This window comes from Cydia pomonella, chromosome 1 (assembly GCF_033807575.1).
Source record: "Cydia pomonella isolate Wapato2018A chromosome 1, ilCydPomo1, whole genome shotgun sequence".
Taxonomy (NCBI): Eukaryota; Metazoa; Arthropoda; class Insecta; order Lepidoptera; family Tortricidae; genus Cydia; species Cydia pomonella.
Window position 1 is genome coordinate 47,074,048 of NC_084703.1, and position 24,517 is coordinate 47,098,564.

Below are 24,517 nucleotides of genomic sequence, written 5' to 3' on the forward strand. Positions count from 1 at the left end.
AACGATACGATCTTTTCAGATCTAGCAAATGCACCAATCGCTACATCTGAATAGACCATTTTTATTCCATTTTATAAGTGGATATATAAGTCAGACCAAGCCAAGTTGGCAACGATTTAGATAGCCCAGCGTGTTAGGTAAACGTCATAATTTCATAGAAGTTTGACTTTCAAAATAACACTTGCACTATCTGGGCTGTTAAAATCGCTGCCATGTTATCTTGGTCTGACTCTATAATGATAACACCTCTTGATACTTGACAATGATAAATTTATTCTTTATAAATATTTTTGTTTAACATCCATATTTATTATGTAACAGTCTGCATTTTACTTACAATACATAAAAACCATTTTAGTAACTTTATTATAGCCCCAAATTAAAAACTACTATAAGTGAAAACTGGCCAGTGTAGACGCGCGCACCGCCTCGGCTGAGGCACGTCTACACTGGCCGTTTTGTGCGCCAGGAAATCGACTCGCACGTATGTTCGCTCTGTGTGGACCCGCCTAATTTATAGAAAAATAGACTTACTACCGTGGCTTGTGTTGTGGGTACCTAAACAACGATATATGTATAAGTAATATATAAATATTAAAAATAAACACCCATGACTCAGGAACAAATATCCATGTTCATCATACAAATAAATGCCCTTACCAGGATTTGAATTCCCCATCGGCTTCATAGTGGGAGTCACTACCCACTAGGCCAGACAGGTCGTCACACTGGGTAATTGTGTGCTACAACAGTTTTTATATATACATTAATAGTATATTTATCACAACCCCATTTAAGTGTTACAACATGAAAGTAGTGGTCTAATTAAAATCGGCATATTATATATCATCCTATAATAGTTATAAAAATAATATTTGGGACACTATCTAAGCAAAGTAGGCACATTTTACGGTACTAATATAACATTTGGTCTCCCGTGAAATTAAAATTTTTCAATTCTAAAATTAAAGTATTCATTTCAATTAATGGCCCATCTGAATTTTTCACCCTGTATTAATATTCTTTAATTTAATGTACTATTTTAGGATTAGGCGCTAGATTTTAACTAAACAATTAACTTTTCTATAATTTTTCAACTCCAGCACTTCTATTTGTCAATAAAATGACTGCCAGCTATCTACTTCATTACAACTTCGTAAGTGACACCACTGAACTAGCACCATTCTTCGTGCCCGTAAGGTCAATTATGGTCTTAATCCATTGGCATATTATGGCAATTGATTAAGACCATTTTCGGCTCTATGAGATTCCTGAAATTACTAACTGTGGTCATTTCTTCTCAAAAGTTGGTAACTCCTGACCTAGCTTATTGCAGCTGTCGATAAAATTGAGAGGTTAATTCATAAATAAATCTTTTTTAAATTTCAATTTAACTGAATATATTTATCCATCTAACTGGGTCCGTCTTGTATGGAATAATCAGGGTGATATTATTGTCCATATTGTACCCTGGACAATTAACCTTGAACCTTGTTGGAACGGACAAAGATTGATGTTTGATGTACACTGGCCGGTTTGTGTGCGAGGAAATTGCCTCGTGCGTATGCTCACTCTGTGTGGACCCACCTAATTGGTTATTTCGTTCCGTTTTCATGGCAAGAATGTTGAAACAAATCCATTAGTCTGTCAACAATCCTGTGTAGTTGACATAAGATACTTTGCAATAACATCTCAAACAACTTATATGCCTTTGAATTTATTAATTTTTTATATTGGTCATACACACTTTATAGTATGCTGCACTCATTTGCGTCCGTGATCCTGTTATCCCTCGTCTTTCCTGTAGATATTGCAAAGTTAGGGGAACCTAAAGCAATTTTTTATGCTAGACCATACCCAAATAAAAACGGCTTATATGTATACATATTTACCAGTCGTTAATTCTTATTATATTGTCCGCATAAGTGACCTTTTTCTAAAATGTGTTTGATCAACTATTTTGCCACAAAATGCTGAGATTACCAATGTATATTTTATGACTGAAAAAACTCTGTTGTCACAAGTCTATGTCTTCCGAAGACTGTGCCTGCTCCTAGTACTTGGCAAAGGTCAGGAAGAGCTTGGAACTGATGTAGTCGGAGTGTTTGCCTGCTTCTCCATCTGCTCAATACGTTTGTGCCTGAAAATGTTTGACAGGATACCATCAAATGATGTAGTCTTCTTCTTGGCTGAACCCCGTAATGTATCCTCCCCTTCCCGTCTCACCCGTAGTCTTAGTGAACTAACTTCATCCATAAAGTCAAAATCTGACTTCTCTTCCTTTACTGGAGACTGTGGTGCTTCGAATTTAGCTTCATTTTTAACATTTACAGGCGAAGGCGCTCGTCTGCCAGGGCACTTCCACTCGAGGGTCAAAGTGCTGTTTTTATCTATTTTATTAAAAAGTTCTTCTAGCTCCGAGGCCTCCAGGACCCAGTTTTTGCCGATAGTTGTTCCCGCTTTAGAGAGCTCGTCGTCTGAGCAAGGTAAGTCCCAATCGTCTCCTTGTAGTTCCGTCATGTTTTGTGTTCATTTACGTTAGAAGCGGGAAAATTCTGTTTGCTATTTTATACTCATTGACTTATTTAGGCTTGTGTAAGACTTTGTAAAATCCTTTAACCTTCGTGTATGTTTATGGCTTTCCAAGTTGATAAAAATTAAATGATAAGAACTGTTTGACTTTCAGGTTTTACACTTTTTTCAGGCGACTTTTGATAACCATAACGTTAGGTATACACAAGCGAGTCCACATAGAATCAGAAGCTGGAAGAGAAAAGAAAGATGAATTTAACAGACCTGTAATAAGAAGATCAAATGACAATTAGTCAGTACAGTGGGCTCATACAATTTCTAGAATACAGTGAGCACATTACCCATTACCATAAAGTCCGCGTGATGTCGATACATCAGATTATTTGTAGGTGTGGCCGGCCAAGAAATGTATATTGACCCGGGCACTAATACATTTAATGTTAGCAAAAAAACACCTCTTTACGTAGCGTCTATCGGAAGTGCGAACCAGTGTATTACTTAATATTAAGGTCTCGATTCAAAACTGCTTCATGGTAACTACAATTACCTAAAAATGTTTAAAAATAACTAAAATATATTTATAAACATAAAATTCAATGAATTAAGAAAACACAAAATATAAAGATGGTGATTTGACTTATTCGTTAAGGCGTTTTCCAAATTCTATTTAAACTAAAGCTTGATTCTAGCAATTTAATTAATCTGTAATGCGGGCGCACCAAGCTTTTTCCGCTTATTTGACTGTTATATTATGATACAAGAAACATTACTCTTCATTGACTGAAACTATAAACCAACTATAAACCTAAATCTTTCACTATCCTTGATCTTTTTTGTAAATAAACCGTAATTTTATTATTTCGCAATTTTTAATTGGCAACACCAATAACCTCACTTTTTACATTAATGGCGTGTGCGCTTGCGTGATGCCGGCTGCATGTTATTATTGCTTTTAGTTTGGCGTCTTTTCGTTTAAATTGTAGCGTCGATTGGGATCACCGTTTTGAACTCATCTCCAGGTAAATTAATTAAGTAAGTGTCAAAGATTCTGTAAGTCAATAAAATACTGTTGTGTGGTGAGCGTGAGTAGAGGTGTAAGGTTTCGTGAATTTTCCATATGAAGCGTAAGCAATAACGCCACCATGCCCATGGCGCGGGTGGCTTGTTTTGATGAATATTAAGTCGCAATTGTCGAAATTGGCTAAATAACGTGTTATTTCCACTTAAAACCCGTTGTATTAATTGATTTAGCCATCTACGATGTTTCGCGCCTAAGCGTTAACTGCGTCCTTGAAGCGAAGGCGGCAAGTAACTCCGATCGATCGCTAATGTTCGCGTCGCGTCGCTTGATATTTTCAGATGTGCCCCAGATCAGTTTATGGAGCGATATCGATTAGATTTCGTGAAATGTTTTGAAAGTAAAGAAGGTTTGTGTTTTAGATTTAACAATGGTGGCTCAAAAGCGAGGTCGCGGCGCGAAGGCCCAGGCGGCGAAGAAGCAGGCTGCGCAGGCGGTGGAAGAGGTGCCGGAGGAGGTGGCGGAGGCCGTGGAGCCTGAGGAGAACAACGGGGACTCGGAGCAGGTCGAACAGGGTGAGTCGCCAGACTACTTGCGAACTACCTACCTGACGCTCGGTTCCCGTTATCTTAATTTGCACGTCTTGCGTTTTAGACCTCTTGATTTTTGTCGGGAATAATAGGTATGGTGTTTTTTGTGTTTGATAGTGTAAAACACCATGGTTGACTATAGTCAATCAATATTAATGGTATCAGGCTGATAATTTTGATATATGTGGGTACAGGGATCGGAAACCGGTATTTTTTGTATGGGAACGAAAACGGTATTTTTTCATTCTTTGTTAATAATATCATTCCTAATCGGGCAATCTAATAATACGAAGTCGTTATCTAAAAACACAACTGAGTCCTACATTTTGAGTATAAAATAAACCGAAATATATGGTTATTTCGATGTTTTTGCAAAAAACCGGTTCCGATCCCCGTGTGGGTATACAAAACATATTTTTAGGGTAGTCTTGCTTTGTTGTCTCTATTTAAAGTGACTATGAGAAGGACATTGTTTTTCTTAGCTGAGTACCTAACTTGATTATCCAGTGGTAACAAATACAATTGGACTAAATCAAGGTTTTTTAAAAATATTTTTCTAGATTTATCTAACAAGAGGTTTAAAACAGTGTGGATTTTATTAAATAGGTATTTTGCAAAGGCCCTACTTGTACCTATTTATTTTCATGTCAATAAAATGCTCTACGTTTATAATATAAATATATTCCTTTTTCCATTTAGTCAGCAGATATTTTTTTTCATTCTAAGGCTTGTATCACAATGTCCAAGTAAAGTCCTGAATAAGCTACTTGCCACTTATCTGATGAATAAAGTCATTGTTGGTGTTTCACAATCTTCAAATAAGCTTAACTGTAGATAAAGTGCCAAGTTTTGGAGGTAGTTTTATCTGGCAGTTTATTTATTTGTTCATTAGCTATCAAATACTTTCTTTGACATTGTGAAACAGGCCCTTACAGAATCATCTTTGCAGTCTCGGTTTCCACGAAACCTTTTTCATTTTATGGTGCGAAACTAAAGACGCTACACACTAATTCAGTACATTGACCCCCTAGTTCCTATCTCATCGCGCGCGCGTAATTGTATTGCTGTCTCGCTTGCATAGTATCATTGGTCACCGGCAGCATACGCGTGCGAGAGGCAGAAACACGCGGGTCAATGTAAGATACTATTTGTGCTTAGTGTCCTTACTTTACATGGAAAAAGGTCAATGTGGGGGAAAGCCGTCTATCAGGTAAGACCGTCTACATGTTTCCTCACTTAGAACTCTTGCATTTATACACACACTCCACTTACAGTAGAACAGAATGAGTAAAGCTCTTCCTTTCTCACTGTCTGCGTGACATTCAAATATGAGAGCTCTTGCCATACAGTCATAGTCCCAAAAATATGTATACACAACCTTTTTGCCCATTACTAATACTATATAAGGTACTTGTACGTAGGTGTCGTAGGTAAATTTGCATTTTATTGTATTTTAGATTTTTGATAAATGTTTCGTGCAGTCAGTGGTGGAAGTGCATGGCCACTTTACGAACGAATACCATTCCCAATGTGTATATGCAGTTTTCCAGATTGCACACTAACCTTGGCTTCTGCAGTAGGTAGGCACTTGTGTGTGTGTAACTGAAAGGCCGATTTTTATGATAATTTTTTTAACTTTTTTTTACAGTTAATTTTCGAACAATTTCAAGTAATGCAGAAGGATAAAATTACAAGTTATAGTTATACCCTAGTTTTTAATTTCTTATTGACTGGTATTATATTGCACACAACTGTATATCATCTGCAAATAGTGTGCACTCATAGTTAGTAATTAATGGCAAATCATTCACATAAAGTAAGAAAAGAAGAGGCCCTAAGATAGTCCGTTGTGATACTCTATTAAATTTCGTTTCCAATTGGAATTTCTCTTCTATGTTTTCGCAATTAACACTTGTAATTTCCACCACATACTCCACTCGGTAGACCAGAATGACCGAAGCTGTTCCTTTCTGTCTGAGTGACATGTAATCAAATATGAGAGTTCTAGCCATACAATTATATTACCAACCAAAAATTTCATGTGTTGGCCTGAGCATACCCACGACTCAGAGAGGTGCTGGAAGACACCCTGCCACCTGGATGACGACGGTCCAGAAGGAGCTGAAAGAGTAGATAACACCACAGCCCAGGAGGCAAAACAAGGAGATACAAGGCATACAAGGAGAGCTGACCCCACCGGGAACAGTGGGAAAGGCAGACAAGGAGACAACCCCTAGACAAGCTAAGGCTTAGGACAAGATGTTGGCGTTCCCCACATTGACCTTAGTCATATAAAAATGAGATGCTTTCCAGATGGAATTTAGTACATTGACTACATCTATTGCACGCGCATAATTATATTGCTATCCCGCTGTGCAAGCTTGACAGCAATATAATTATGTACGTGCAATAGAGATAGCAACAGGCGTGTCATTGTACGAAAATCTATCTGGAAAGCGTCTCCGCTTTACACTTTTGCACGTTACTTCTTTATATGGAGACAATATATGTGAATAACATGTTTTTGCTATCAACTCTACAAGCCCTGCTATTTCCATTGTCCTTGCTTCACATTCATGAATGCGAATTTTTGCTCCTGCAACATTTATAATATCTGCAAAAATCAACATAGAACATAGTATATGTAAAAAACTTAAGTCACCTGTTGTATGTAGTTGTGACGTGTTCGAATAGACAATACATGTTTAAAAGACACACACAAACAAAACAAATGTCTATTCGAACACGTCACAACTACATACACCAGGTGACTTACTTAAGTTTTTTACCTATATGGTGTTTCGGATAATTTCGGAAATTTGGTAATCCCGAAAATTATTTAAGGCCCTGTATGCTCGTGTTCTCTCACACTCATTGAGCATAAGCGTGAGTGAGGTGGATGTGTCATGGTATTGAATTTTAATTTATTGCAAGTTTAAAAAAAGTAAAAAGTAATCGCTTAGGTTCCTCAAAAATTTTTTTTAGCGCGTTTTTAGAAGCAATTTTCATACCTATGTTCGTGATTTTTTCTATTGAGCGAAAGGAATACATATCAGCATTCAAATCGGTGAAGTCCCTCGACATCATTTTTGGCAACCATATTGTTATCTAAAAAAGTGGTGCGATCCTTAAATCGACCGGGATATGGCCCGTGATTAGGGTGATCAGATCTGACTTTCAGTTTTACGGGACATTGAAAATACGGGATTTAAGGTTAAAATACGGGATTTAAGGTTAAAATACGGGATTTAAGGTTCAAATACGGGATTTAAGGTTAAAATACGGGACAGGCCGTTTTTTTTATTAAAAATCAACATTCATTTATTAATAAAAAAATGAATGTTATTTTTTCTTTTTTAATTTTACATAATCTCTTGAATAAGCTATACAAAGAAAGAAGAAGAGTGAAGACACGCGTCTTCGTGAATGACACGATCTATCCTTCAACTCCCACTTTCGCGACATCGCACTTGCTATTTCTTAGATATACTGCTATGTTATGGTGCACCCACATTGGCTGTTATAAAATGTTATATAACATCGTGTGAAGAAAAAGGGTTAAAACCGGTCACTCACGTATTTTAAGTCGAAAATAGCTCGACATGTTTCACTCCGTACCGAGGAGTATCATCCCCTCTGCCGTTCCCGCACCTCCTTCCTTCCCTTCGCCGTTACCCGCGCCGAGGTCTTGGAGAGCTGCAGTCTGCGTCGGTCCGCCAACACGTTCTCCCGTTTATGCTCCTCGGTATTCAGTGAATCATGTGGAGTGATTTTCTACTTAAAATATGTGAGTGACCCTTTTTAATGACTGTGCCTTAAAATTACTCCCTAGTTTGTGATTGTGGACATTGATTTTATTTCTTAGTAGTAACACAATAAAGGCGACACATATTTCTAAATCCAATAGTTTGATCATATCAATATAAAACTGTTTAATATGATACGATAAACATTTTATGTGTTGTACTGCAAGCAATAAATACTAACCCTTTTCCAGGCATATTACGATTTATCGACCACACACGCGCCATTAGAAATTTCAACTTTAGCATTCCGATTTAAGGTTCAAATTAGATAACACTTTCAGGAAATGTTACTTGTCTTCAAATGAATCATCAAAGCTGGATTAATTGGAATATATGTATTTAGATTTTTTGGGAAAACCTTGTAGATTGGTACGGCCTGGAAAAGAGTTAAATAAAAAATAAACCCACGACGCACAAAAATGGTTTTGGAAGAGCTGATACTCTTCAAACTATTTCTTTATAAAACGGGGGTACTTGGTTTCACGTAAAAGAAACTGCATCGAAATCGGTCCATCCGTTTGAGAGCTAAGATGCAACAGACATTGGCGTCAAACTTATAATACCCCAATTTTTCGCGTTGGGAGTTAAAAATCTCACATGTTGGCTCAAATGGATCTCATGCAGTTTAAAAAGTTTCAAAATGGTTGAGGCACCCCCTTGTAGTTGACAGATAATTACAAAACTTGGTGTATTTTATCAGCATAACGAGTGTAACAAAATAAGGGGGTGCCCCAACGGAAAAAAAATGTTTTTTGAAGCGCCTTAACGCTCGCCTGTCATATATTTTGTCCAATGCGTCGAGCTTGCACGCTCGGCGCGTGCGTTTCGTTAGTCTGTAAGACATAACCTTGTGTGCAGGCGATGAAGGAGGGGCCGGTGACGCCCCCAGCGAAGAGGCCTCCCAGGCGGAGGGCGAGGCCACTGAGGCCGCCGCAGAGGCACCTGCCGAGGAGCCCAAAGAGGAGAAGGTACGTTTGTATGAAACATAGCAAACTATTTCATTAAAATATTTTACTACATATTTAGTATTCAGGGTTCTCTTGGCTCCACCGATGTTGCGTATATCCATGGGCGACGGTGACCGCTGCCCATCAGGCGGCTCGTCTGTTCGTTAACTATCACACAAAAAAAAGATTCGAGCGAAGTAATGTGGCAAGTCATATATTGTGAGATGTATGAGTCATCATCTCGTATATGAGTCATATTCACTTTAACAAGTGGTTTTGTGTTAGATGAGATTAGTTAGACCAGTGCTGGTTAAACTGGGGGGGCAGAAAGTTAGAAATTCCCGAGGAGGTCCAGAATTGCAGCAAAAAAGTATTTTGATTTGAAACCGTTAATTCGTCTAGCGGACTCCTTTACTGATGCCCCTATTCGTTTTGAAAGAGCTATCCAACGACACTCCACACCATTGGGTTGAAGCGAACAAGACTTTTCACCACGCCATCTCATAAAGGCTCTCTGGCTTGTTCAAAAACTGATAAGAAAGTTGCATTTTATCCACTAGAGTGGCAAAATAATTTTATGCAAATTTTGAGGTGTTCGTATTTCATATTGACTGGTAAAATTGACATTTGAATGATAAATAATACTAATAATTCAGCCTATAAACGTCCCACTGGTGGGCACAGGCCTCCTCTCATGCGCGAGAGGATTCGGGCTATAGGTTCCACGCTAGCCCAATGCGGATTGGGGACTTCACATACAGCTTTGAATTTATACACAGAAAAAAAAATGGTAAATATTTAATAATGATTATGATTGTTTAATGTTATGCAGTTAGTATTTTCCTCGCGTTGGTGTGGTGAAAAATGTTGTGTTTCAATCAGTGGCAAAATCTATTTAACCCTCGAGCCTTGAAATCCTTGACACAAGATTCCACTTTTCGAACTTTGGCCCCTTGTAAACAAATAACATCAGAATATAATTATCGTGGGCCAATCCCATATACTAATTATTTCAAAGGACCTGTGACTCTAGCGGGCTGTATTTTGCCGATCACTGAGTTAGACTATATAGCTGAGCATTGCTTTTTGGCAGAGATCTCTAACAATAAACTGTTATGCCAGAAGAATCCCTATATAGCCTCCATCTCAACATGATACTTGGTAGGTGGAGTCCGGCAAGCTGCTGGTCGAGAACCTGCCTGCGAGCTACCTCTTCGACTACCAGGACAAGCTGAAGGAGCTGTTTTCCAAGTACGGGGAGATTAATGCCATCAAGTGAGTATGAGTTGGAAGTCATCTGATCTGCAGAGATTTTAACCGGTTACCTGTCTATATAGTGCTTGGTAGATGGCTGACTCGATACATTTGTACATCTGTGTTAGGGTGTATAATGTATTGGAATGACAGTTTCTACTGGGGTCCTGTGTCTCATAATTTACGTACTTTTTGTAGCGATATATGCTCCAAATAGTTAATTTATGTATTAGCCTTTTGTTACAAATACATAAGTCTAAATTAACGATTAAGCTGATTAAGGCTTGTAGCGTATTTAGTTTTTTTTTTTTTTTACCTTGGACAGGCTGAGGAAACTAGAGCGTTCGGGTGTTCTCGGCTCCCTTCAGCTCAGCATTGCTCCTAGCAATTATTATGGTTGGCACAACTTGACGTTCCTTTGCGTGCACAACCACAGATAATTACATGAATTTTGATAACCCTAATCAGCCGAAAGGGATAGATCTATAGATTAGAAAGGGACAACATGATTTGACCCTGAATCGCTTTCAAACTTCGGTTTTGTAGGAAGTTTCCTTTCTGTACGGTAGTACTATTATTTATTCTGTGCCTCCGATTATTTATAAAAGTTTCAACGTTTGATTTATATCGCTGCAAAAAGTTAATGTGTTATGGCTTTATCAATTACTCATATTCCCATATTTTGGTTGAGAAATTGATATTTAAAATTGTAAACTTACCCGAAATTTATATACGGTTACAATCTCTGCTAGTGTGATTTTTACATCTAATAAATTAACAATAAATAACATTCAAATATCAGTCTTGATCTATTATTAATTTGAAATACTTTCGAATTTTTATTAATTTGACTTTTACATCTTACATTTAACATTGAAATATCAGTCTATACTTAAAGTAATTTTTCAAAGTTTCATTGAGTTGAATTAATGTTAAAATATCATTTTCATGAAATTGATTTTTTTTCCATCAACCAGAGGCTATTATGAGGACCTAATTTTTTTTTAATGTTCTCATGTTCTCCAACGCGAGGCAAGGGAAAGCAAGCCTTGTGGATACTAACTGAATCATTTCTCTTTGTTTTTAGACGTGGTCCAATCATTGTTACCGAACAGACCATAACGCCGACACTCTCGGCTATAGTCGAATTCAAAAACAAAGAGAGCCTGGATAAGGTAAATTTATACAATTTTATAATTAAACAGTAGCATAGACACGCCTGTTTGTCAACGGGTGTTTTTACTTATACTATTCCAAATTTTTTAAACTCCCTAATATAGAATGAGTATTTGAATGTTGTAATGCAATGTGAATGTGTGTATGATTATTTGACTATTTTTAATTGCACCGTCGCTATTAATTTATAAATTACATGGGTTCGATCCCCGGTCGAATAGTAAATATATAGCCACCAGGAAAATAATAAAACCTGCCCTGGGGGGTGTTAAATAAGGAATTATTATATTATATCATAACAACAAGCTCGGTGATGTTAGTTAGTTAGGGAATTTTCCGCAAATCGACAACCATTGTGTCTATTTTGCGTGAAACGAGGTAGCGCTACTCTAACCACCCCAGCTCCTCCACGAAGCCTACCAAGTTTTCAGGTTGCTAATTGCCTCTCCTAGTGTGCGCGCTCGGTGATGTTATTCAGAGGAATAGAGTGTAATGCTTCAGACTTCTCCGACAAATATTTTGTCATGTTGTAAATTACTTTGTTGCATTTTAACGCACCAACAACACACAATCCAAGAAATACATCACGCACTTTGACAATATTTTTTTTTTATAAATATTATAGGACATTATTACACAAATTGACTAAAGTCGTAAGCTCAATAAGGCTTGTGTTGTGGGTATTTAGACAACGATATATAAATATTTATAAATACATAGAAAACATCCTCAGGAACAAATGCACTTACCAGGATTTGAACCCTCGGCTTCATAGGCCAGGTCACTATCCACTAGGCCAGAACGGTCGTCAAGGCCATTGACAGGTGGCGTTAATGACGTGTTCAAAGTAACTATTGCCAGGTGAAGAAATTAGTTCCAATAGTTTTCCGCAATATGGCAAAGTTTTTTATTTTCTTGGTCTGGCTTTAATGTGCACTCGTTTTTATTAAAAATACCTTCTTCATGTTCGTGTTTTGTTTTAGATATGTTAACATTACTATTACAAGATTTACTCTTCCATGAACATGTGAGATGTAGACGATAAGCCGATTTTTTTTGTCAGATTGGGTAATTCCACGAGACTGTAACGTCAGTTACCAATTCTTTCGTGTGTTTGCGTAATATCCCCATTGTTCAATTCACACTCTGTATCTCTTTAATTCGTAGCTCTCCAAAATATAGTCCTGTTTAATTCTTTGTCTTTACTGATGTCATAATACGTCCGATTTGGGTGATTTTTTACTATTCAATCAGAACCATTTGATTGTTATCGATCGTTCAAAATTTGCACTACAATGTAAACACAGCGGCAACAATGTGCATACAATTCATGATCTAAAGATACGGGTTAACTGTTCGACGATTATATCGAGGTAAGTTGCGGATATACCGGTATTAAAGCTACAGGATGAACAAGTGCCGTGGTGCCGAACCGCAGTGGCGCTTATATTTTTCCTATTGAGGAAAAAGAGAATATTCGTTTCATGCATAGAAAATGTATGAAGTAGTACTTTATACTTAAAAAACCGGCCAAGTGCGAGTCGGACTCATCATTATTATATACAAAAAGGGCAACAAAAAAAATACGTTTGTTGTATGGGATGCCCCTTAAATATTTGTTTCGTTCTGTTTTTTAGTATTTGTTGTTATAGCGGCAACAGAAATACATCATCTGTGAAAATTTCAACTGTCTAACTATCACGGTTCATGAGATACAGCCTGGTGACAGACGGACGGACGGACAGTGGAGTCTTAGTAATAGGGTCCCGTTGTACCTTTTGGGTACGGAACCCTAATAATACATGATATTGTTTTTCTAAGAAGCGATTCTTTTTAAACGAATATTGTAATCACGTTAAGCGTTAACAATTAAACAAAGATACTAGTATCTGTTTGTTTGTTTTAATATACATTTAATAATCTTATCTTTTTACCAATGTCCACAAAAATCTCGATGGATATAACGCGGTTATCACGTTGATGTGGTTTCTGAATTCAGCGTCGGTATGGTTTTCGCCTAATGTAGGATTCCCACCGTCCGGCTGGAGTCTAGCCGCGACAGTGCGCATTTTCAATATGCCTATACATTATATATGGCCGAAGCGATGGAGTCCGTGAGCAGTCCGCGTCCGCGAGGAGCCGACCGGCTTGCGGCCGTACAAATGTAAAATGCGCTTCGACTCCGCCCGTTCGCTGGGAATCGTACTTATATGGGAGGAATACAGTCGTTAATATGCTTAGAATAAATTTAAATGTGGAAAAATGTACTGTCTTTGGTAAGACTTGAACCTGCGACCACTAGATCACTACCCCAGTGCTCTCCCATCTGAGCACCAACACCTCATTCAGGGACAGCAAATATTTCCACCATATGGACCCTAGCGACTTTATGGATCCACCGTAAGAGATACACTTCTTAAACGGCTATCAGAGTTCCAAGTCATATTGTAAATTGTAAACTCATCACGATGCGCCATCCCATACTAAATTAATTTTGTATCTAGCAGAAACTTCTCCAAACGGTGTTAATAGCTTAGAATAAATTTAAAAATCGAATTAACACTGAACTGCGACCCCCACGAATACGAATTATTGCCAGAAGACTAGGTTAGGTTAAACACAGTCGTTAATTTCACGTTCACGGACATAGACCTTTTTGATAATGAAAGTAAACAGACCTACCATTCACTAAGAAAATATGACGTTTACACTCCCTCGCTTTGTTCCTTCACCTGTTGGTAGGACTATAGTTATTTGTTTTACAAGGGGCAAAGTTGTTGTTTAACCGCTCGTGCTAATATTGATACCCGAGCAAGCGAAAGATTCCAAAATTGAATTAACGTTGCGAGGGTTTCAAAGCACGAGGGTTAAGCAAACTTTGCCTCCGAGTGAAACACAATTTTTTTCACCACACCAACGCGAGGAAAATATTAACTATGAAATACCTAAAAAATCAAACCAAATCAAATCGAAACGAACGTAATAATTAAAAATGTTAATGGAAATCTATAACGAATCGACCAGGTTGTCCGTGAACGTGAATAACCAGTTCTATCCCTGAAACCCTAACTCCCTCTATCCCAACAGGCCCTCTCCGAGCAAGGGCGCGTCATCGACGGCTCCCGTATCTCAGTGGCGGTCGAGTCGCGCGCCGAGACTGCCGTACTCGTCGGCGTGCCGTACGAGGCGGGCACGGAGTACGTGCGTCGTCTGTTTAACCAGTGCGGCGAGGTCGCGCACATACACGAGTTCAGCAAGACCAAGTACAAGATCCGTGAGTAACGATGAAATAATATTCGGCCATCTTGATCGAGTGATCGGTTCTAACACTTGGCCATCCTGATCGAGTGACCAGTTCTCACACTCGGCCATTCTGATCGAATGACCGGTCCTCACACTCGGCAATCCTGACTGTGACACCAGTCTGGAGTCGCCGAGACTTCCATGCTCGTCATCTTGATCGAGTGATCGGTTCTCACACTCCGTCATCCTGAATACTGAGTGACCCTACACCAACTTTTACTAGGTCATCCTTAATATGACAAGGACCTGTGGTCGTGGGAGTCCCGTATAAGGTTATATTCACAAGTAATTTTGGTGATAATGCTATGTATTTTACGATCAAGCTGGTCTTGGTTCTATCGTATCCACCATCATAGCATATAAATTCAGTAAGTACTTACCGTAAACAAACTTAACACTGCGTTACTTGATGAAATGTAATAATATTGGCGTCCATAGGCTACGGTGACTGTTTACCACCAGGCGGGCCGTATGCTTGTTTGCCACCGTCGTGGTATTAAAAAAAACCGTGATTGTATACCTTATACTCCCAAAACCAAAAAGTTTGGAAATAAGCTTATATAACAATAAAAAATGATTTTATGCAATGAGTTTTTGTACTAGGTATGGCCTTAGATACGTACTCACTGACGATTACAAAACAAAATAGTAAAAATGACAAAAGAACTTTTAAAACTGATAATCTAATTGATGATAATGGTTAACTGTATTTTTTTCTGCACACAGTCCGGGTGACGTTCCACAACAAGGAGTCCGTTGAGAAGGCCCTGAAGCTGGACCGCGAGCTGCGCGTCAACGGGTTCCTGGTGACCGTGTCCAAGTACCGCGACGAGGACGAGCAGAAGGCGCACTCCGCCAACGCCAACAAGGTAACCGAGTCACACTGGTTCATGTTGAAACAAGGTCAGATGAGGTAAGAGGAACACTTGTAGGGAATACAATACAAGGAGTCCGTAGTGAAGGATCTGGAGCTGGACTGCGAGCTGCGCGTCAACGGGTTCCTGGTGACCGTGTCCAAGTACCGCGACGAGGACGAGCAGAAGGCGCACTCCGCCAACGCCAACAAGGTAACCGAGTCACACTGGTTCATGTTGAAACAAGGTCAGATGAGGTAAGAGGAACACTTGTAGGGAATACAATACAAGGAGTCCGTAGTGAAGGATCTGGAGCTGGACTGCGAGCTGCGCGTCAACGGGTTCCTGGTGACCGTGTCCAAGTACCGCGACGAGGACGAGCAGAAGGCGCACTCCGCCAACGCCAACAAGGTAACCGAGTCACACTGGTTCATGTTGAAACAAGGTCAGATGAGGTAAGAGGAACACTTGTAGGGAATACAATACAAGGAGTCCGTAGTGAAGGATCTGGAGCTGGACTGCGAGCTGCGCGTCAACGGGTTCCTGGTGACCGTGTCCAAGTACCGCGACGAGGACGAGCAGAAGGCGCACTCCGCCAACGCCAACAAGGTAACCGAGTCACACTGGTTCATGTTGAAACAAGGTCAGATGAGGTAAGAGGAACACTTGTAGGGAATACAATACAAGGAGTCCGTAGTGAAGGATCTGGAGCTGGACTGCGAGCTGCGCGTTAGCGGGTTCCTGGTGACTGTCTCCAAGTACAACAAGGTAACCGGGTTACACTGGTTCATTCTGTAACAATGTCAGGTGCGGTGAGAGAAACAACGGGGCAAGAGGGAAACTTGTAGGGAGTACAATAAAGATATTCTTTGTTGCTCACTAATGTCGAAATATCATCAATGAAATATCATTTGATATTTACCAGTCGCTTTTCGGTGAAGGAAAACATCGTGAGGAAACCGTCCTCAACAATAATCCCAATAAGGCCTAGTTTGCCCTCTGGGTTGGAAGGTCAGATGGCAGTCGCTTTCGTAAAAACTAGTGCCTACGCCAACTCTGGGGATTAGTTTTCAAGCAGAGGCCTAGTTTGCCCTCTGGGTTGGAAGGTCAGATGGCAGTCGCTTTCGTAAAAACTAGTGCCTACGCCAACTCTGGGGATTAGTTTTCAAGCAGACCCCAGGCTCCCATGAGCCGTGGCAAAATGCCGAGACAACGCGAGGAAGGAAGAAGAAGGCTCACTAATAACAAAAGAAACATGACATACAAATAATAAAAAACTTTTTAACAAAAAATAAAACCGACTTCAAATATTACCAAAAGCCCCATACATGTACCTATAACATTTGAAGAGTTCCCTCGATTTCTCCAAGATCCCATCATCAGACCCCGACTTGGTGCCAACGGGACCATCTCGGGGTTATACCAGTTCGATAAAAAAAAAAATTGAAAATCGGTTCACGATTCTCGGAGATATCGAGTAACATACATACCTCCTCCTTTTTTGAAGTCTGTTAATTAAGCGTATTAATTAAATTATGGTAGACAATAGGCGGTTCTCCTGGTACTGTTTCTCTTGCCCCGTGCTAAATAAACTGTACCTCTCACCACAACCACAGAGAAATAAGTAAGCATAGAGTGCTCACTCCATACATCAGTTTTCTGACCACAACGCTTATTTTCGTGGTCGACATCTAGCATCAAGTATGACCCATATAGACAAATCTGATAGATTGACCATTAATAAAAATTTGTCGACTAGTCCAGTATGGCCACAAGTGGTGCTTATGATAACGTGACGTCACAACTGTTTCCTCGGTCCCGCAGAACAAGCGGCAGCATCCGCAGCAGCAGCAGCAGAACCGCAACGCGAACGCCAACGCCAACGTGAGCCCCAACGCCAACCCGAACGCCAACCGCCAGAACAACTACCGGCCACGTGGCGGCGCCTTCAACGCGCGCGGAAACTTCAGAGGTCATACATATATCGTTATTCATAAACGCCTACTAAATTTAACGAGCCGATGATAATCGTTTGTCCCTTTCTGTCATATCTATCAGTCGGAAAAGGACAAATGATTATTAGCGGCTAGAATATACACCTACTATACTATACTAAGTGTATTCATCCTTACGTGTAACATGTAAACAAATGTGATGTTCCAACAATAAGATTGATAGATAATCTAGACATCGTAATGTCAGATCCGTTCGTTACTGCGATTATTGATCTTATTAGAAATGTTATTTGGTTGATTTCAATACTTTGTGAGTTTCTTTAAGTATACAATAACATTTACTAGTGATCATTATTGTGTAATTCCAGAGGAAAAGTGTGATAATGTCTTCGAGAAGTGTTTGTTTACATTAGGGGTCTCCAAACATTTTTACCCGAGGGCCATATTGCATCTCTACAACTTTCGCGCGGGCCACCATGGGTCTAGTTGCTGCTGTTAGGAACTCCACTCTAAATGAATGCTGAACCCCTGGAGCCTGGGATCCCTTTGGCAACCTCCCGCGGGCCGGGGTTTGGAGACCCCTGGTTTACATGATAGGACAATTAAGGATGAATTCACTTTAAAATGGGCATACTTTGCTCCCCACTGGGCGATAGTGCGCCATCTAGTTTTAAGATTATGAAACTTTTTCTAAGGGCTTAAAATGCAATGAGTAAAATGTAACTTCGTCCTCTTTCCTCTTAAGGTGGTTCGATTATCATACAAAAAACAATCGCTATTTATTAATTAATTACACAATATTATTACATAAATAGTTGCGCATCTATCTACTTTCGAATATTCATTTGCGCTAAATTAATAGAAAAACTTTGTTTCATACAGAAATCATGCAATAATCAACGTTATATTTTTATAAATTTTACTCATGTGTGTGTGACAAATGTCGTGTACAAATACATTGCGGCGTTGCCACTCCATGCTTCGGACGGCCATCGGCGCGACGTTGCGATGTTTGACGCGTTTTTAGCTGACTCTGTCGACACTGACACTCAGTGTGACCAGGCGTACGATAATTGTCGTACATGTACGATAATTTGGGCCCCGGTATGACATAATGTTCCAAAGAGCATTATCGTACACTAAAGTACTATAATTTCAGCCCTTGGATGGTGCCACCTTAAAAGTCTAGTAATTTGAAGCAAAATATGACACTTTCTCTCAGAAATAGGCTAAAATTAGTATATTTTGGGTGTTCGGCTCCTTTGTGTAAGTTTAAAGTTTAAAATGTCTCAATTTCCTGTATACCGTTTGAGTCTATCCCAAAAATACACAAACATAAACAGATTTTTTGCGCAATTTAGACGAAAATTGTCTTTTTTTTATTATTAATTGGAAATTTAAGCTTATTTTGCTAGACATTTTTAGGGGCTGCCTTTTTGATTGGCGTACGATATTTTTTTCAACGGTACAATAATATTGACACTCAAGTACGATAATTCTCTTCCGCGCGCCTGGCAACACTGCTGAAACTTGACAGGACCTGGGGGCCTACCGCGAAAACCTAAATTCGCAAATTGCGGGGATCTTTCTCTTTTACTCTCACTAAGACGTAATTAGAGTGACAGAGAAAAATGCCCGAAATTGACGAATTTCGATTTTCCCGGTAGCCGCCCTGGTGCTTGACGTATTTGATAGAAAACAACGCTGCCGCATGTTCTGAATTGTGATTTTATGTGTTTTTGGATTGAAAATGATAGCGACGTCTTAATCAAGTTACAAAAATCATCGATATTCTGGTCCGCGAAAAACCAGGAAAAGTGTAACTGTAATTGGAGTCTACAAAAATGACCAATTCATAGAAAATATGACCTAGAAACTATTTCATTTTTATAAAACTCAATTTTGCCCGAGATTGTACTTAGGCGAATACCTAAGGGAGCTAAGTGTATTGATCTTGAATAATTAGTTGGCTAATATATGACTCCAACATGATATGGACATTTACATCATAACTATTATACCTAGTTGGTTACTAAGTTCTGTTACTCGATTTCTTTCTTTCTTCCTAGCGTTGTCCCAGCATATTGCCACGGCTCAATGGAGCCTGGGTTCCGCTTTGACAACTAATCCCAAGATTTGGCGTAGGCACTAGTTTTTACGAAAGCCACTGCCATCTGACCTTCCAACCCAGAGGGTAAAAACTAAGCCTTGTTGGGATTAGTCCAGTTTCCTCACGATGTTTTCCTTCACCGAAAAGCGACTGGTAAATATCAAATGATATCTGTTCTGAAGTTCTGTTACTCGATTTGCAACCTCTTTATTCCCGTTAAAACAAATGCTACCGAAAAAATAAAAAATGGCATAATGTGGTGGATTTGTGAGCTATAATTATATACCACACATAACGCTTATCTCGTCGTATCTATAATGAATTGGGGCCTAAAAGAGAATCGTATTCCAATTTTTTGAAACGCTTGTATTACTTTCTATATTAACTAAAAGTTGCCTTAAAATTCAGCTTTTATACTAAAAACGGCTTTAAATTAACAAAATATATTTTGACAGATGCTTTCGCGACCAAAACGCTCTTTGAAAATTGTGTGACGTCACAGTTTATGGTTTGACACATAACTACATACACACGTAGAAGATACGAACTGTCAACTGATATTTGTCATTTGTTGTTAATCGCCTAACTGTCAACAGTGTCAATCCGAGAGTTGTGACGTCATCAGAATCTTCAATGACGTTTCGAGTTTGGTCACGTGACGTGTGCCAAAAGATATTTTAAATTCAATATTTACAAAAATATGGTCATTACAGGTCCCCTAAAAGTAGTTTAACGTGTTCTTATAATCCAAAAGAATTTATTGGGATACAATTATGCCCTAAGATTTGTAGATGGAAACAACCCTATTGCGTTGCACAAATGTGGGCACCCGCCAAACATGATTTTGGGTGTGTCATACTCAGGGCTAACACAGATTCATTTCTGTGAAAAAGGTGTGAAAACCGGAAACTGGAAACCGTTCTCGAACCAATAGTGAAGCCCTTAAGCCACACCCTATTTCAAAACCAGCCATGGATCTTTGAACAAGACTCAGCTCCTGCACATAAGGCAAAAACAACTCAAGCCTGGTTTCGAAGGAACAAAATTGACTTTATTGCCCACGAAGACTGGCCGTCCTCCAGCCCGGACCTTAACCCTCTGGATTATGCCATATAGCAGGTTATTGAGGAGAAAGCCTGTGCTAAACCCCACACAAATCTTAACTCCCTCAAGCGGGCCATAGTTAAGACAGTGACGGAATTAGACATGACAATCGTGCGTGCCGCTATTGATGACTGGCCTCGTCGTTTCAGGGCCTGTGTCAATTTTGAATGATATTGTCATATGTGATTCCTGATTTTGTGTACTTCATTTTACTTATTATTTTATAATATATACTTTATTAAACTTTCGTTGGTATATTTTATGTAGATAAAGATTATTGCAGTAACAGAATTTAATAACCAACTAGGTAGAAAACAATGCAATACATAAACACATAAATTGGATATGATGTGATCCGTTGAATGAAATTGACAATAAATAAAATAAATAAATAATTTTCTATCCCTAGGCATTGTGTGAAACTTCTAGTTGTGTCAAAATATCGGGAAATCAATAATATAAACAAACATGGTAAATATCTCATTTCTTTTTATAATGGTTATAAATAGAAGGCCATGCAATTTTGTAACTCACTGTAATTTAATTTAATGTATCGTAAAAAACGGTTTTAATTCTACTGTAAAATAGTACCTACTTTTTTAAAGGCTGGGCAGTAAGGGAAAACAGCGTTTTTTTTTTTGAAAAAAATACCGGATAATCTGACTTACAAATTTGGACTTTCTTAGGTTCATTCTACTTAGAATCTTCTCCACCCTAGCATTAAAAAAAGATATCCTAAAATATCCATACCATTACGTCACATTTTAGTGTGAAAGAAATTTCAGTGTAAAACTAAAATTTCAATACAAATTTTCGGGTTTTTATAGCACGAGGATTGATTATGCTAGTGATTCTGAGTTGGAAGAACCCAAAAATATCATGATGTGTGAGAATCAGATTTTTAATATTTTTATGGAAAAAACGCTCATATTTCTCATAAAATAATTTATTAATAATAGGTACTTGATAATACTGATAACAAAAAAAAAATTAATGAGTCTCGAACCCACATCCTCTTGCATGTATTTCCACGTACATACCGCAACGCTATTGAAGCCTACTCACGCTGTGCCAAATTGTCTACTACAAGGATCCCAGTACGACTGTTTGAATGTGTGAGTGATACTTAGAAATAGAGTCAAGAAACATTCTGTCGACATTAAGGGGTAGTTTTTGTACAATGAAGTGTTCAATGTTTGTTTTAATAGTTCAATATTTATTTAAAGAGTGCGCTAAACATAATTTATAGTATAGAAATACCAAGACTACTCCACAAAAAAATTAAAACTCAAAATTTGCAATTGTGGCGCCATCTAGTGAGGTTTAAGCTTTGGGTAACCTAGTCGAACCACCTTAATTATAATATTTTTCTGTGACAGCTGTCATCTCGATACAATTTCTAACCTTAAAATGCCAAATTGTATTGAGATGACAGCTGTCACAGAACCCAAGCTATGTGTAAAATATTATAATGAAGTGCGATTGCAGGCGGTCGCGGCCGCGGCGGCTTCCCCACGCGCGGGTTCCCGGCGCGCGGCGGCTTCGGCGCGGTCAACAGCTACGCCATGCCCGGATTCATGGTGAGTCCACACTATACATATATCAGATAATAACCCCTCGTTCCGTGCGTGGGAATTTAAATCTATTGTTTTAAATGTCAAGGTTTCAATTATGGAAGTATGGAAAGTGTCATTAAAAAAACCTTAAATAGGTGGCGCTACGATACTTAGAATACTTGAACGAAAAATCAAATCATAGACAGCGCACTTCACTCCGTCAATAACGCATAGGTTCTTAGCTACTCTAGCGCTACTTTGGAGAGATTTGGAACTATTAATTATAGATGACAGCTGGACACTTTTACAACAGATCTACCATAAGAGATTTCACTCCTTTTAATTCCACACTCCATATATGGAAGGTTAAGAAGTCGTCGTCGTCGAAGGAAGGCAAGGAATGAAATCTCCATAGGCAGAACTGTTGCAAGTGTCCAGCTGTCAGCTATAAATAATAGTTCCAAGGCTGTCCGGAGTAGCGCTAAAGTATCTAAGAACCTCCTAGACGTTATTGACGGTGCAAAGTGCGCTGTCTATGATTTGACTGCTTTTTTTTTCAAATATTGTAGGTATTGTAGCGCAACCTATTTAAGGTTTTTTGACGGACACTTTTTGGTACATGGAGATTTCATTCCTTACCTTTATCTTCCATAGTTTCAATGATCAAATTTGACAGGCAAGAGAGGTTAACCCTGTCATAAACTCAAACATCACTCAAACGCCAAGCTCCCGGGCGCAAGAGGAAGTAATGTAAACATTACTGGAAGTGAAGGTTACTTTGACAGCGTCCGCCATAACACCTATAGTTGTCCTTGGCGCTGTGAGCACGACTAGTAACAACGACTTTAGATGCTCTTGGCGTTCAAAAGGAAGTACTATAGCAGTTATACTTCTCGCGTCGAATGATGGAGAGAGAGAGAGAGAGAGAGAGCTATTTCGTAAAAAAAAAAATCCGTATAAGTAATAGAAATTCGGTAAAAACGTATTTATCCAATTAGTTTTTTTATTAAACCCACCCAAAAGATACTTGAAGGAACTGTCATAAATACCATCACTCGAAGCGAAAGATATACAGGAGCTACTTACTATGAGGGTGGATAAATTATTTTCTTTCTGTGTTAGTACAACCAAGCTAGTTTTTATACCATTTTTTTTGCTTTGGTTTCATTACACCTAAATATTGTAATGCTATATTTATACCTCCTAAATTTCATAACTCAGTCTCAAAATGCCTAAATATCAAATCGTTTACTTCTCAAAATGGACGAATGTCATAATGGCTTTTATTCATATCGTTCAAGTCTCAAAATACCGGAGAAATGTGGACTATCTATTAACGGTGAAAACCTTTCACATTTGAGATTTGCGGATAACCTGATAATACTCTCATCAAGTGAGGAATTGCAAGCAGTGCTGAATGACCTGGTTAAAGAAAGTGGGAAGGTGGGATTGGTTATGAACTCACCAAAGACTAACCCCCTTATTCATAAACGTGTACTAAAGTTACGATGCCGCTAATCATCGTTTGTCCCTTTCCGACGTATTGGTATGATGGAAAGGGACAAACGATGATCAGCGGCATCGTAACTTTAGTACACGTTTATGAATAAGGGGGTAAGACTATGACTAACGACAAGCAAGAACCTATTCTCATCAATAATAACCCAATTGAATATGTCAATGAGTATATATATTTAGGCCAGATAATCTCCGGTAGATCTAACCTCAAAAGAAATAGATAGACATATTGGAGCCTAAATATCAATATCAATGTAACTATCAAGCGGAAACTTTGCTACCAGCATACTTCCTATACTCACTTGCGGCTGCCAAATCTGGGCTCTCACAAAAACACATTAGAAAGTTAGAAACTTGCCAAAACATGGAAAGAAGTATGCTGGGGAAAAGTCTATCGGATAGAATAAGAATAGAATCCATAAAGGAGCTCACCAAAATAAACGATGCCGTTTGAAACTTTACTGTTTTGAAATCAAGGAGCAGATGAGCAATAGCTTGTACCGTTTTCCCGTATAGTCGGTCTTCTTCGCCCTTAATAATATTTTCATCACGCTTGCTCGTAAACGGTGTTATTGTATGCCAGCATACTGAGATGGAAACAGCTGTATTATGCCCAAGGGCGTAATATCTATATTTTTTAATTTCATTATGCCCATGCGCACATTGGGCATAGTGTTTTTTTTTTTCTATCATCTACTCGATTTCTACGCAAGTAGGTATTGAGTTTTACCTTTAAAAATATACACTTTTTTTAATACTACGTCGGTGCCAAACAAGCATACGGCCCGCCTGAT

General features: G+C 38.8%; 1 protein-coding gene and 1 long non-coding RNA gene across 2 annotated transcripts in view; one reads left to right on the forward strand and one right to left on the reverse strand.

Annotated features, from left to right (window-relative positions):
* Window positions 1-253: 253 nt before the first annotated feature.
* Window positions 254-3,268, reverse strand: LOC133525634 (uncharacterized). The gene is made up of 2 exons (XR_009800599.1): window positions 2,881-3,268; window positions 254-2,763 (listed from the first exon to the last, which is right to left on the reverse strand). It is a non-coding gene; the product is annotated as an uncharacterized LOC133525634 (long non-coding RNA).
* Window positions 3,269-3,415: 147 nt separating this feature from the next.
* Window positions 3,416-24,517, forward strand: part of LOC133525624 (heterogeneous nuclear ribonucleoprotein A1-like) — a 29,815-nt gene continuing 8,713 nt past the window's right edge. Inside the window, exons 1-9 of the mRNA XM_061861945.1 lie at window positions 3,416-3,564; window positions 3,973-4,125; window positions 8,805-8,914; window positions 10,059-10,168; window positions 11,235-11,322; window positions 14,411-14,597; window positions 15,353-15,495; window positions 17,305-17,452; window positions 22,138-22,229. Coding sequence (XP_061717929.1) covers window positions 3,981-4,125; window positions 8,805-8,914; window positions 10,059-10,168; window positions 11,235-11,322; window positions 14,411-14,597; window positions 15,353-15,495; window positions 17,305-17,452; window positions 22,138-22,229 — 1,023 coding nt within the window. The 5' untranslated portion in view covers window positions 3,416-3,564; window positions 3,973-3,980. The remainder of the gene's footprint in view (window positions 3,565-3,972; window positions 4,126-8,804; window positions 8,915-10,058; window positions 10,169-11,234; window positions 11,323-14,410; window positions 14,598-15,352; window positions 15,496-17,304; window positions 17,453-22,137; window positions 22,230-24,517) is intronic.